At 36.9% G+C, this 14,862-nt stretch overlaps 1 protein-coding gene across 1 annotated transcript in view; it reads right to left on the bottom strand.

The window, feature by feature from the left end:
* The window catches only part of LOC306887261 (uncharacterized protein), a 57,564-nt gene extending 42,756 nt beyond the window's left edge, over positions 1-14,808 (bottom strand). The window contains exon 1 of the mRNA XM_079444879.1: positions 14,704-14,808. Coding sequence (XP_079301005.1) covers positions 14,704-14,722 — 19 coding nt within the window. The 5' untranslated portion in view covers positions 14,723-14,808. The remainder of the gene's footprint in view (positions 1-14,703) is intronic.
* Between the last annotated feature and the right edge of the window lie 54 nt (positions 14,809-14,862).

The following is a 14,862-nucleotide window of genomic DNA, read 5'->3' on the forward strand; positions in this document are numbered from 1 at the left end:
TTGCATAGCATTTTTGTAATTGAATATATTTTTTACTTAAATACTACAGTTTATTATTGTTTCTGATTTCAGGTTATATAGACAAAACGGTGTTTCACTCCAATTTTAGTCAGCTGATTTTCAAATCTCTGAATAATGAATCAGTTCAAATTAATCATTAAAACGAATAGTCTCAAAAGAGCTATTTGTTTGTGAATCACTAATTAACAATACAACTGTTTATCATTATGTTTTTGATTTCTAGTTATACAGATTATGCAAATGTTATGTTGTTTACATATCATTCACCTCAGTTTTCCAGTTCTTGGAATAATCAACCAGTTCAACTGAATCATTAAAAATAATACTCTTTCTCGCTAATTTAAAACCATTGATTCAAACATAATGAAGAATGTTAGATCTTAGTATCAAAGGTGTCATTGGCCTAAAAATCTAAAATTCTAATAAAAACCATTTGTCATTAGCAAAGCTAACTTTCGATCAATGTTTCTCACCTGGTTTTGCTTCAGCACCTGGATTTTACATTGGAAATCAAGTAGTGACTCAATAACAGAATAAATCCTTAAAATCTAACATTAAAATGTTTAATATTCCGATAAACTGTACAGATACAAAACTATGCAAAATTATAAACACTTGACATAAGAAAATGGACAGTTTTAGTTTCTAAATTATATTTTCACAACTATCCCAGCCAATTGAGCACAGACCAATGTCTAATTTTTGGGTCGTGACCCACCAGTTGAGAAGCACTTCATAAGGTTTCATTTCTGCCATGCTGTAAGGAACTTCCTCTCCATCCCTCACCTCATATGGTCCTGTAAATTTCTGTTGTGTTCAACTCTCCCCCACGGCCCTTCGACCTCAGTACAAAACAGCCTTGGCCTTCCCATTCACCCATGGCTTCTAAGGGCCCCTGGACCCCCCTACTCCTTCCTCGGCCCCTTCTTAAAGATCCCACCCAACCCCCAGCACTCTAAAGGACCTCATTCATAGATCTACTGCTATCCACGTCTGACCCCGCAAGTGCTGAAAGCTCACTCGGGGAAGCAACTGCTCCGAAACCTCCATCTACACTCCCCTCAGATTCTAGCACGGGGCAGAACTCATGTGCCCGGGATGACAAGGGACAACTGGGGATTTGGTATAAGCAAGGTCAAATGAATCATGGACATTCCTGAAACTCTGCTCCCACAGTCCACTGTGGTGCTGTAACCCCCCTTCTCACGTTCTGTCCTGCTTTCTATGGAGAATCAGGAAGGCTCAGATGCGCTGCTGGCATACTAAACACTCTCTCTGCATCCCAGCTGGGGCCACGTGAGAGTCGGAGGAAGAAAAGACGACAAAAAAAATTAGGAAATGATGGAGAGAGCCTGGGAGAGAAGTCGTCTCTGCAGTTAGACAAAGCGTTTGTCTGTTTGCATGAGCATATTTGAGTGAATAAGTGGCAGTGATGAAATGAAACACTGTGAAACATCGTAATAGCGTGAAAGTTTAAATCAATTAAATCACGTGATTTTTGTCTTAAAGTTTGGATTTTCTCAACTTTACCTCAAATGTTTTAAACCGAATCAAAACTATAATCTTGGGGGGGGGGGGGGGGGGGGGGGGTTTATACCCCATATTAATTTTCTTTCTGTTGTGAAACACGAAATGAATATTCAAGGTCGTCTCCATCTATCAAAAGTGGATGGCCACGAAAAAAAAAAACTTTTTATAAAGATCTCGGCAGTATATATCAACATCCACTTTCATTTTATGGAAACAAGAAGCTCATAAGCTCACTTATTCAGCCTTGCTTCTCCTTTTGTGTTTCGAAGAGAAAAAAAAAAGAAAATAATACAGGGTTGGAATTTTTATTTTTGGGTGAATTATTATTAACTCTGTGAAATGAATGTAAGGTTGTTAAACATCATTACACTCACAAGTTAGCACGTTCCTCTGGGCACGAGTTCAACCCAGCTGCTTTTACAGGACCTGCGACTGCTTTAGAGCTTTTACTTCATTCATTCAGAATAAAACACAGATAAATGAAGTGTAGCGAGGAATGCAAAACCGTTCAATGCTGAACGCAGAAGCGAATGCACGGCTATGACGTGATGGGAAACTTGGAGGCTGAAACTTAAGATTGTGTTGAAACAGACTCTAAAGTCCATAGGCTGTCTGAAAAGACCAAAAAAAAACTCACCGTTTCCTCTGTGTGTTAAACACACAGACCTCACTGACATTAAATCCAGCTCTGAGCAGTGTGACGAAAGGCTGAGCCACAACATAAACCCACCGAAGGAAATGCAACACACCCCCACAGAGAAGAAAGTTTACATGAGCTGAGAAAGACAAGATACTTCCACATAGAGGCTAAACAAAAAGGTTTTCATTGCTGGACCAATTTCAGACCAGTAGTTCAGATTTGTACTAGTCCTGCCAACATTTTAAAATTGTTTTCTTGACCAAAAAAAAAAAAAATTATAATAATGTTTTTAACTAATAATTAGTTTTCTACTTTGGACTACTAGTCTGCAATTGCTAATAGTCTGCAATTACAGCTACAAATGAATGGACTTATTTTTCCTGAAAAGTAAAAACATGATTTCAACACACAACTGATGAAGGACTGTCACAAGTCAATCTTGCAATTTAGAGAGCTAGATTTATTACTTATGCATTTATTTTTAAATAAATAAGGTCATTCAGTTTGGCATTTGCAAAAGAATATAATGATTTCCTAGTGAAATCCTCTAGGAAAACACCCATTAAGGAAGTTTCTGAATAAAACCATTGCCTTTTAGTATTTAAAAAAATTGAATAGCGTTACAGAAATCACACACTGGGGATTCTTCAAACTCTTTAAATTAAAATGTGTTTAAGTCTTAAGTGTGGCCAACTACACATTCAAATCTTTTAGGTTTTTGAAAAAAAAAAGAAAAAAAGTATACTTTCATTTAGTACGGATGCACTAAATTGATTAAAAGTGACAAAAACATCAATATATTACAAAGGACTACTATCCATGCTATCCATTTGAACTTTCTATTCATCAAAGTGTCACGGTTTCCACAAAACTATTAAGCGGTGCTACTTTTTCAAAATTGATAATCAGAAATTTCTTTGAGCAGCAAATCAGCATATTATAATGATTTCTTGAGGATCATGTGACACTGAAGACTGGAGCAATGATGCTGAAAATTCAGCTGTGCATCACAGGAATAAATTACATATTAAAATATATTCAAATAGAAAACAGTTCTTTTGAATTGTAATAATATTTAACAATATTAACATTTTTACTGCATGTTTGATCCAATAAATGCCACCTTGGCAAGCATAAGAGACTTTAAAATCATTTTAATAATCTACCGACCCCAAACTTTTGAAAAGTAAATAATGTTAATTCTGGGCCTATTTACATTTTTTTATATTCAATATTTTAAAACATCACAGAAAACCAAATGTTTAAGCAAGTCATTAAAACACACATTGTCAACAAACCTAGGAAGTAGGGCTGTGCAATTAATCAAAAAACAGTTTCGATTTCGAACTCCAACGATTATGAAAATACAATAATCGAGATAGAACAATTATTGCGCCACATTCCACCCCCTTTCCAGGTGTGCACTTTCGTTCCTCCATAAAAGCCCAATTTCACTTGCAGATCAGTAAAATCATGTAACGTGACTTTAGCAAAATGGGACGTGCTTGATTTATTGACGTATAATAGATTTATTCATGTTTTTAAAAGCGTGAAAGAGAACTTGCGCTTCCACAGGACAATTTCTGGGTAATTTATGTTCTCAGAGACTGAACAGAACACGGACATGTAAAGTCATCTTTTAGCTCAAGGTGCACGCCTAAATGGTCAAATACATGCAAAAATTTGTTAAAATGCGGCGCTTCGTGATTATTCACGTAAACCTTTGTCAGTTATGTAATAAATTAACATAAGTTGAGAATGAAAATACATGTGCAACAGTAAATTGGATCTGTGTGGCTCTTAAAGTGACAGCGGGCTAATATTCCTGTTGCGACTATGTGCTTAATATTAATTAGGGATGCACGATATTATCGGACTGATATTGGAATCGGCCGATAATGCATTTAAATGTAAATATCGGCATCGACCTGATATGAAAAATTATAATATGAAAAATAAAATAAATCTTAAAATAAAATGTTAGGCTTAACACTGCATCTTTCTGGGGGGGGGGGGGGAATGCAGTGATTTATATAGTTTATTTATAGTTATTTTCAAAGTTTCAATGTACTGTCAAAAAAAACTAATTTAATTCTAATAAGTTCTTGTTAAAACATTTACATTTATGCATTTAGCAGACGCTTTTATCCAAAGCGACTTACATTGCATTCAAGTTACAGTTTTTACATTTTTATCAGCTCGCTTTCCCTGGGAATCGAACCCATGATCTTGGCGTTGCTAGCGCCATGCTCTACTATTTGAGCTACAGGAAAGCAACCAAAATTAAAAAACTAACCAAAATTAACAATTTGCTTAGAAAAAAAATTCTGCACAGGAGAGGCTTGGTGTTGTTTCCAAACAAAAGGAAATATACCGATAACGGCACCGGTATCGGCCAAAATTAGATAAAAAATATCGGCATATCGGATATAGGCAAAAATCCAATATAATGCATCCCTAATATTAATCAAACAACAAAAGACATTCAAAAATCACACACTGCTCTTGAGTAAAATACTTTTGTAGCTTTAATAAGAAACAAGGAAACTTGCATAAATTTTTTATTGTATTTGTTTTTTGCTTTTTTTTATTATTACTGACAGTTATTACTGTCAATTATTTTCAATAATTTTGAGGACTTTTTGTTTGTTTGTTACCTAGTACTCTTCTGTGGTGTTGAGAATTGTGGAATTTCACTGGTCTCTACAATGTAGATGTCATAGCAACCTTATTTACAGGAAATATATATTTGATATCATTATCTTTAAATAAAATCACTCATATAAAGTTTTGGTCATATGGCCCACTCATAATAGTGTTAAATAATTGTGATTATGATTTTTGCCATAATCGAGCAGCCCTATACTAGGAAGCAGGAACAATGCAGCACAGGCCCGATAATCACCAGTTACAAAATTCTCTCTCACAACATCACTCTTAATGACAGGATGAACGAGGTCTTATCCCTAAAAATAATCTATGAGATTCAGTGAGAAAATCTAAAGATGTGCGAGAATGAGCCACGTACACAGTCTATGAGAAATGTGGGCTGACAGGGCAAAACGACTCTAGTGGCTAAACTGAGACTCTGTGTCATTTGCCCCAGGGGCATCAGTGCCGAGGGCCATCAGAACTCATATCGAAGCCTGGGAAAGAGGTCACTGGCACAGCTGCGTCTGCTCAGGAACAGGTCATGAAATATGTAATATTTACCACAAAAACCGTTAAAGTTTTTTTCTTGGCCAACAACCTGTATTTGAAAACCTGTATTGTACCACTTAATTTGTTAATGTCCAATGGCAAAAATGCATAAAAGGGATTTCATCTTGATAGTTCTTGATCATTTTTACGGATTATCTGTAAACTAGGGATATGGGCTTAAAAATATATCACAATATTTCTGGTATTTATTGCAATAACGATATCAATGACGATAATTCAGGGAATCCGGTTTCGTTTCGAATCCTGTTGCTGAGTACACACCATTTAATTCATACTGGAAGCCGGAGGACGCCCCTTGTGCAGAAACTCCACATATCCATAGTATATCCAAAGCACATCGATAAATTATATCTTTGTTGGACAATAGGTTTGTAAACAGGCTCATAAACATGCAAAACTGTATCACACACGTGCTACTGTACTACATTTATTCAGACCAATTTCTGTGCACTGTACAGCCCTAACCAAACAGTTACAGATTGTAAAAGGAGCTCGAGCTCCTCCTTTAGCGATTTACTCCTCCTCAATTTCACGTCCACCCGTCGCTCCACACTGTCGTGCACAGAAATATTTCAACAGCTAGACTTTATCGTTATTATCGTGGGAAGAATAGTTCTTATCGTGGGGAGAATTTTTACCGGTATAATCGCAAACGATAAGATATCGCCCATCCCTACTGTAAACAATTAATAATAAACAAAGACTTTAACTGCAATTGAACCTGCCAACAAGAACACTGTTTGTAGATTAAAAACCAGCCATAAAAATTCTCTAGATCGCCTATTTTGTCAAAAGGCTTTATGCACTTTTTAGTTAAGTGCATCAACAACACTGTCAGTTTTCTACTTCAACTTCTGCAAAACATCTTTAACCAAATGTTTGTTTTTTGGCCATATTTAGATCATTTGCATTGGTCAATAATTGTGTCCACTTGGCCAGTCATTATTAGTTGTTAGTACTTAGTAGTTCAACATCATCTTATTTCCACAATCTACTGAAAACCTCAGATTATACATGGTTTCAAATGTGAATATTTTAGTAAAAACTCAGGTAATTTTATGCAAGTCTACTCTCTAGTCATCAGCTGTTTACAGCTTTACCACATCTTTTATAGTCATGGCGCATAGTGTTTGCTCTTAAAACTGCAGTATGTTTTAGTAGAAAGTAGGGCTACGCGATATGGCCAAAGAAATTACCACGAAAATTGTTTTTCATATCAGTCGATATCGATAATTATCACAATAAAAGTCAAATCTTTATTTCTTTCAAGTTTAAAGCCAAATGTTTGCTCTAAAGTGAAAGTTTTAGAAACCAGGCCATTAATTTTCCTTAAAATAAATACCTGAATAGAAAAATGTATTTCTTAGTTTCTGCATGTTCTAATGCGTGGATACAGGTTTGGGTTACCTGATAATATTAATAATATCACTTTTTGTCTCTTAGAAATGCACATTTGATAGTAGCTTGAGTTAGGATGCAGAGGTAAATTTTTGTTCAATATCAAAATCAGTAACATCTGTAAAAATTGTTGCAACCTCAGTTTTATATGGTTAAATTTATTCTGACCAAGTTTTTTTTTTTTTTTAATTAAGCATTGGTCTCCCATAGCCAAATACATTTAAATCATGATAAACACAGTTAAAACCACACATATAACACCTCAATACCATGGTAAAAATGTAACTATGGTTTTTAGGTAGCCTATTTGAATGAAAAACAGTAGTCTAAAAACATTCAGTATAAATACAGACATGCTATAGCTTAAATCACAAATACATACAGTATAAATTAATTATATACCATTACTCCTGTAATAAAATTAAATGTGACTATACCACATTTCTGCCACAATACCATGGTGCAGTGAGTGTTACTACAGTAAATCCATGGTAAATGATGGCGAGGTGTAGATTGAAAAGCCTTCTGACTGTCTCGTTCATTGCACAGTGTTTTTGTCCTGTTTGGCTTTAAACTAACGTTAGTTTAAATCACAGAGTCATTTGTGTTCATCGCTGAATTCAAGAGCTTCACATTGGATCTGACAGCGCTGCTCAATGCTGGCGTGACCGAGTAATCGCATCTGCTCCAGTGAAGCTCCGCTTTTGGCGCATAAACATTATATCGAACATTTATTGAACTCTTCATATCGTTTTATCGAGGAGAATTATATCGCGATAATTATCGTTATTGAAATATTGCCCAGCCATAGTAGAAAGTTTGATGCAAATCTGTGAAAGGCTCACAAAAGCCCTGCAGAACTCTAGTACATCTTAGACATCATCACACAAGCACTATTTCAAACTTTGAGTTTGTTCCTTTGTTAAGATCTGAAGTTTTCTGTGAGCTTGAAGCCCCGACACTGACCTGAGACGAGAGCAATTTAAAACACGAGAAATACAAAGCTACCAATCTACATCACTGTCATGTTTTCAAAATGGACAGGAACTGAAGCGGAGACGAATATGCCGCTCAAATGCCTGCCAGTCGCTCATTTTGATGACTTGGGATAACTGTAGGGCTGCTACAGGGCTCAATAACTGATGTGAATGAAATATTAGTTCTTAAAGTAACAGTTCAAAGAATGTCAATTCTGTTAGTCAAAATCAAACTTCTGTGAAACACCAAAAGAGATGTTTAGGAGAATGTTCACGCTGCTCTTTTCCACACAATAAACACATTTTTAATGAATAAATAATTTTGGTCCATTCCTCACACAAAGTTAGTGTTATGCAATATCACCATTTTTGATCTTGGCTGATTATATTGTCTCCAGGAGTTTTGACATGCATTTTTTCTGAGCGCGTACACCTGAAGCGCACACACACTAAAAAGCCTGTCAAACAGCGCCTGGACTAAGCTATCTTTCGCATCTGCGCTAATACAGTCAAATACACACAAGGTTTACATATAAACACAGTTGGTCTAAAGAGAAAGTAAACAGTTCAGAGAAAAATGGATGCGTGTCTGTATATTAAATATTGTTGCATATTAAAAAAATTTGCTGCTTGTCATTAAAGAAAAGGTTCACCCAAATATTAAAATTCTATCATTACTCACTCTCATGTTGTCCCAAACCTGTATTAATTTGGTTTGGTTACCCACATTCTTCAAAATATCTTATGTGCAACAGAAGAAAGAAACTCATTCAGGTTTAAAACAACTTGAGAGTGAGTAAATTGCAGAATTTTCATATTTGGCCTTTAATGTTATCAAAGATCACTCACTGCTTTTGAGTCTTGACTTAAGAACTTTAATACAGCTGCTTTAATAAGTGTATAAATTATGCAGTGCAGTGTAAATAGCGTTTTATTTTTATATTTGTTCATTCAATTTCTTGAATGCTCCTGCTAAATACACCTACTGCACCTGAAAAATAAAGCATTGTTTGTTTTATTAGTATTTTATGTGCATTTGTAATGTGTATCTTTGTTCTTATTTTTTTAATAACAAAGATAAAATAATGACAAAGATGTTTTTATCTTTGCCCACTTTGGCCTAAATGTTCTTTTTTATTTTATATTTTGTTATCTTGTAAGGCTTTGTTTTGTTAAATAGGAAAATTAGTTTGGCTGTACTGCTTAGACCAACATGACAAAGAATCTTGGTAAAATGAATAATGAATCGTGATATTCCTGAAAAAAAAAAATTGTGATATACTTTTGGCATATCGCCCACCCCTTAACTTCAAGATTTGGTATACAGAGTTGTATGGACTTTTTTGTACTCCATGATGATGCTTTTGTCCTTTTTTCCCTAGACACAAGTTAAGTTTCCAATAAAACTTTTTTTTTCCCGCAGAACAAAGTTTACTGCATCAAAATGTCTACCAATATATCTGATTTAAGCACACTGAAGCACTGTTCTAGATGTTCAAGGGTGCGTTAAATCTATTCAGACTGCATACACAGTGAAATGGCCTACCAAAAGAAAAACACCAAAACCTACACAAAGTGATAACAAAATGAAATGACAATCGGATGATTTTACACAAAACATTTTATCATTTGGAAGGAAATAAGTTAAATACTGCAAATTTTACACATTTTCACTATATTAATAACAGAACAGCATAAAAAGTTAATGGAATCTTAGCTAGCACTTTTGTTGCATGGAAAAAAAAACATGCATAAACATTCTGTGTAACCTGTTGTGTTTCACAGAAGAATAATTGGGTTTGGAGCACCAATAGGTGAGTAAATTTAGGACTTCAACATCTGAAACAAAGGAATCTCCAACAGAGCCTGAATGAACAATAAACATCTCTTTTCCTCTGAAGACTAAACCACACAACACCATCTCCTTAGCATCAGCTCTACACATGTGTACATTATCCACCACTAATACAACAGCACAACCTTTATATAAAACCCTCACATATATGATCCAAAGGATGCAGCTGAACAACACACAAAAAAACAGAATGCACTTAGATGGATGCCTAACCTTTTCATACAAGGAGAAAAAGAGCAGTCGGGGGAAGTGTCTGAGAGACACACGACTCGAGCGGTAAACAGGAAACGGATGAGATGATGATGAAAATGAAGATTGGCAGGCATTATACAGGCCTACCCTTTCTCTATTTAACAGACAGGAGATCTCTGTGTAATTGCAGCAGCACAAGTGGCAGTGAAGGATGGAGGCGCAGGTTGCGTAACACAGCTGTCTCTGATGCAAACAGCATGTTCTCTGAGGTTATGAGCATGTGATGCTCTAGTCATGTCTCCGTGTGGGGCTGTATTTGCATATTGATGGGCTCCTTTTAATTTCCATCCTTGCTTTATGGTTCCAAGCGGGCTGTTGCTTTTTGAAAGACCAAAGACTACTTTTTCAGACAAACATCACATAACAGCGCTGACCGATCATCAATGAGATTAAAACAACAGTTAAAGGGACAGTTCACCCAAAAATTAAAATTCCTTTCAAACCTGCATGTCTTTCCTTTCTCGTGTGGAAAACAAAAGAAGATATTTCTTGCGACGTGGGATTAAATTCCCAAATAAAACGCGGTAACGGTCGGTAACTCTGGTGCATTTTGAACAGGAGCGGGCGGTCTAACAATCTCCCGTTCCCGACGTCCTTTCAGAACAGCATATCTGCTATGAATAAAATTATAGCCTAATAGGCCATTTTTGTAGAACCTACATTTTTTCCTCTCGGCGACACTTTTTCCTATTGTGTTGTAAATGTTAAACGAATTGTATCCTGACAAGACGAAAAATACAAATGTTGTACAAAATTTGTATTCCTTATTTTTAATTGCTGCCAGCAAAATGTTAAACAAATTTTGTGCCTTACGAATTCTTTTAACATTTTGCTGTCAATAAAAGTCTCTTGACAAGACGAATAAAAGAACAAATACAATTTTGTGTAGACTACACTTTTATTTGTTAGCCTCCCTCTTTCTTTCAGTAGAGGAAATTTAAATGTGTGATTCTGGAAACGAGATCTAAATTTAGCGGGAACGGTCGGGTCGGGAAGGAAATTATTCAAAGCGGAATATATCGCGGGATATAACCTCGCGGGAGCGGGCCTTAAAAAACAGTCCCGCACAGACCTCTACTTCATAAGGCCTTTATTAACCCCTCGGAACCTTGCGGAGTACTTCTGATGAATGGATGCACTACATTTTGCTTCAAAATCTTGACCACCATTCATTTGCAATATAAAGCTTGGAAGAGCCAGGACATTTTTAAATATAACTCTGATTATATTCGTCTGAAAGAAGAAAGTCATATACACCTAGGATGCCTTGAGGGTGAGTAAATCATGGGGTAAGTTTCATTTTTGGGTGCGCCATCCCTTTAAGCTTGAACTGGTAACCTTAATTTAATATCCAAGCTTTAGTCTATTATATAAGTAAATGCATTCTGGAATACAGCATGCTCTTTATATTCATTATTAATGAGAAAACTGTGCCGGGTCTTCAAGACAGCCCATATGCGGGCTATGCCAAGCTCTACCTAGACATTTATCCTCAAGGAGGAACTTTAGACCTTATTAGAGTCAAACTGTATTGATTTCTACTGCACATGCTGCCAAATGATTGCCAATGTCAAGAAAATTCAATCAACGCTGTCAAAAGAATGAAAAAAGAACAGCCTTCTGACTCCCAAATATCCATCGTAAATCTTCCAGACAGGAGCGTCCACAGACACACTGCCAAGTTCCTACACATGATCGCCGCTAAACCAGGATGCTGTGGCGGTAATTAAACACCTTGATCGCCTAGCGCTTCATCACACCCAGAGTCTCTCTCGCTCTAGTCATGAGTTTTCTCCATACACTCTTCTGAAGTCTGACCAAGCCCACACTAATCCCAGTCTTAAAGCACTGATCTCAAATCAACATAAAGGAGAATTAACGTCTACGGACTTAAAACTAAGACGGTTACTTAAACGAACAGTGCACCTAAAAGTACAAACCGTCATAATTTGCGCATTCTTTCAAAGTTAGGCTTTCCTTCTTTGAAACACACAGCTGTCAAACAAGGAATCATTGAAACAAAAATGAAAATCTGCTGAACATTTACTCTCCCTCAAGCCTTCCAAGATGCAGATGAGTTTGTTTCTCTATCAAAACAGATTTAGAGAAGTTTAGCATTACATCACTTGCACACCAATGGATCCTCTGAAGTGAATGGGTGCCGTCAGAATGAGAATCTATATCATAACTCGTTACCTAGCTAGGGACTACTTTCAGGCGCTGCGTAATATCATTGCGCCTGCTGCACCCATGGTACGGCAGCAAAGTTCCTTGATTATTACGCCGGAACGAGAGTATAGTTCCTAGCCATATCGGCCTAGAAAATCACAACTTTTAATTTTCCGTCGGTCTTAGTGCACGATGTAACTACAGAAGAGTCAAGTTTTAAATAGGAAAATTATCGAAACCCTTTAGTCATTTTTGATGACCAAATGCTAATGGTCTAATCTGATTCAATGATCTATGCTAAACTAAGCTAAGCTAAAAGTGCTACCGCCAGACCCGGAGATCGGCTCAAAAATGGTAAAACTCAACTGTTTAACTCTAGGGGAGTTGTAAAATGAGCCTATTTTCAAAAAATGTGGAGTGTTCCTTTAAAGACACCACAAACTAATTTGGTTTGTTGGTGGTTTAATGAATGTAATCACCCCATCTCTTAACAAGTCAAGATCATAGTTTCCTTGTTGCAACTCTTTGTGGTGATTACCAAGAACTTTAGCTACACGTCATTACATTTCAACCGATGACTGGTCTTAGTCAATGTTGACTGAGTAAGCATTAACACAGACCAGTGCTTTCCCAAGAAATCAAGCATACACTTAAACAAAGTGAGCATGTTTGTCAGTTAGTTAGCCTCTAGAAGAACCGGCAGGTCCACTGCTTTTAAACAAACCACTGAGCAAACAGTAATTTGATCAACATTAGTCTAGACGACTCAAAGACCTTCTGTAGACTGTCTAAAAGCATGTATCCTGCCACCTGAAATATTCACGATGGGACAAGGAGTTTCAGGACATGTCTTTGTTAGATCAGAATGAGAAATAATGATGCAGATGATGCATATGCCTGTCAACTGAAACGGATATTGATGATGAGCGCATCACAATGGCAGATAAATGAAATTATACCCTGAAAAGGAGCTGTACTCCCAAAGGAATAGTGCTGGGTGGGTGGGAATGGATAGCGGGGAGGGGCTAAAAAAAACCCTAAAAACAGTGAACCCCTTTCTAGCAACATGAGATGAGGGACAATAGCAGTTTGTCAGATGCAGTGTGTTGCTGATGCTGATCTTGTAACTAATGGCAACAACAGCATCAATACAACCAACTCAATCAGTAGGAGGAAAGTGGAGGCAGTTGAAATGGTCTGCTGTGGAAAACCAATAAACACTGAGACTGATTGTGAAGGGTTTAATACAGAAATACAACTTACCACCATCCCTATCTCCAGCTTAGGCGGGAGGGACCAGCAGGGCTCCGTGTTTGGATCAGGACGCGTTTCCAAAGTTCCTTCCCACATCAACGCTTTTCCTTACATCCTGGTTTTATTTCGCAATAGTGTAGTAATAATCTGGACCGCGCAGAAGCACCAACAGACGCCAAAGACTGAGCGCCGTTTGAACGGAGAACCCCAATAAAGAGCAGGAAGAGGAGGAGGAAGAAAGGTCCAGCGCTCCCTCAAGCAACTCCAGAAATCCCTCTCAGATACATAATGTCACCACTGTGGCATCCAAAAAACATTTACTCAGACTGTAGACTCAAATCAAGCAGATTCCCAGGAACAGCGGCATCGTCCCCGCGTGTTCTCCCGCCCATCTCCTCTCTGCTCGCTGGGAGGACTGAGTGGCTCTTCGCCGCTCCCAAAACAACTGGCAGGCGGCCACGCTTTACCCAAACGCGGTCGAGACCGTTTTTATGAGCTGTATCGACGCGTTGCAAAACACGTAGAACCTAATACCATCGTCAACTTCCGCTGAATGCGACAACAGCGCTGTTTGCTGTATAAAGTAATACTTTCTAAGACATAAGAAAGCTGTTTTCCCCTCTTTTTCAGAATGGAATGTTCCACTGAGGTGGCCCGTTGGACAAAAGGAAGCCTGGCTCGCGCCGCTGATCTAATGGGCGGAGGCTCGCAATCGTCATCCAGTAGAATTAAAAACAATAATGAAAAATAAATGAGTTTTAAAATGATGAGACCCTAATTTTTGTGATTTAGGTTGTTAAGACAAACACTGGGTTTATGGACTATCGTGGCATGATAGTACAATGATATTCTTTGTTTGTTTTTAAGTAATATCATAAAATACATAGTACATAAATATGGTAATTAGTCACTACTATGGTATTAATAAAAAAAAACACAAATATATTGGTATTCTTTAAGTACCTTGGAGTACCAGTGCGCATGAGTGGTGGTAATCAAACATTGTATATATGGAAACAAAGTTCTCATACCTTTTTCATAATCAGTACGGTGTATCTCAAAGTACTATAATATTCCATGGTATAAATATATCATGGTATTTTGAGGCACTTTCAACAAGACATACCATAATCACAGGATTCATGGGAAATACTGTAGTTTGTACATGAATGTGATAAATACAGGAACAAATATAAGAAACTACACAACCAAATATGAAATGTTAACAGATGGACAATGGAAAACAGATTAATAAATGTGAACGCATGAACAGAAATGGTACATACAGAACAAGTATATTTTTAAACAGTTTCCTGAAAACAACCAGAGAACATTAAACTTAAAATAAAGAGTTGCCATAATTTTGATTAAGTATTAAAACTCACATGTGGCTCTACGGTGCATTTTCTCGTGGTGTTGTGATGTGCGTATATTCTCAGTTGTTTGTCAGACAGGCTGATGCACGAGCCATTTCTGCTTTTTCACCCCAGCTTTAGGAAATGAGTCTTTTAGAAATACATGCAAGTGGGCGTGTGTGGTTAGGA

Source organism: Barbus barbus (assembly GCF_936440315.1).
Source record: "Barbus barbus genome assembly, chromosome: 21".
In the NCBI taxonomy this organism is placed as follows: domain Eukaryota; kingdom Metazoa; phylum Chordata; class Actinopteri; order Cypriniformes; family Cyprinidae; genus Barbus; species Barbus barbus.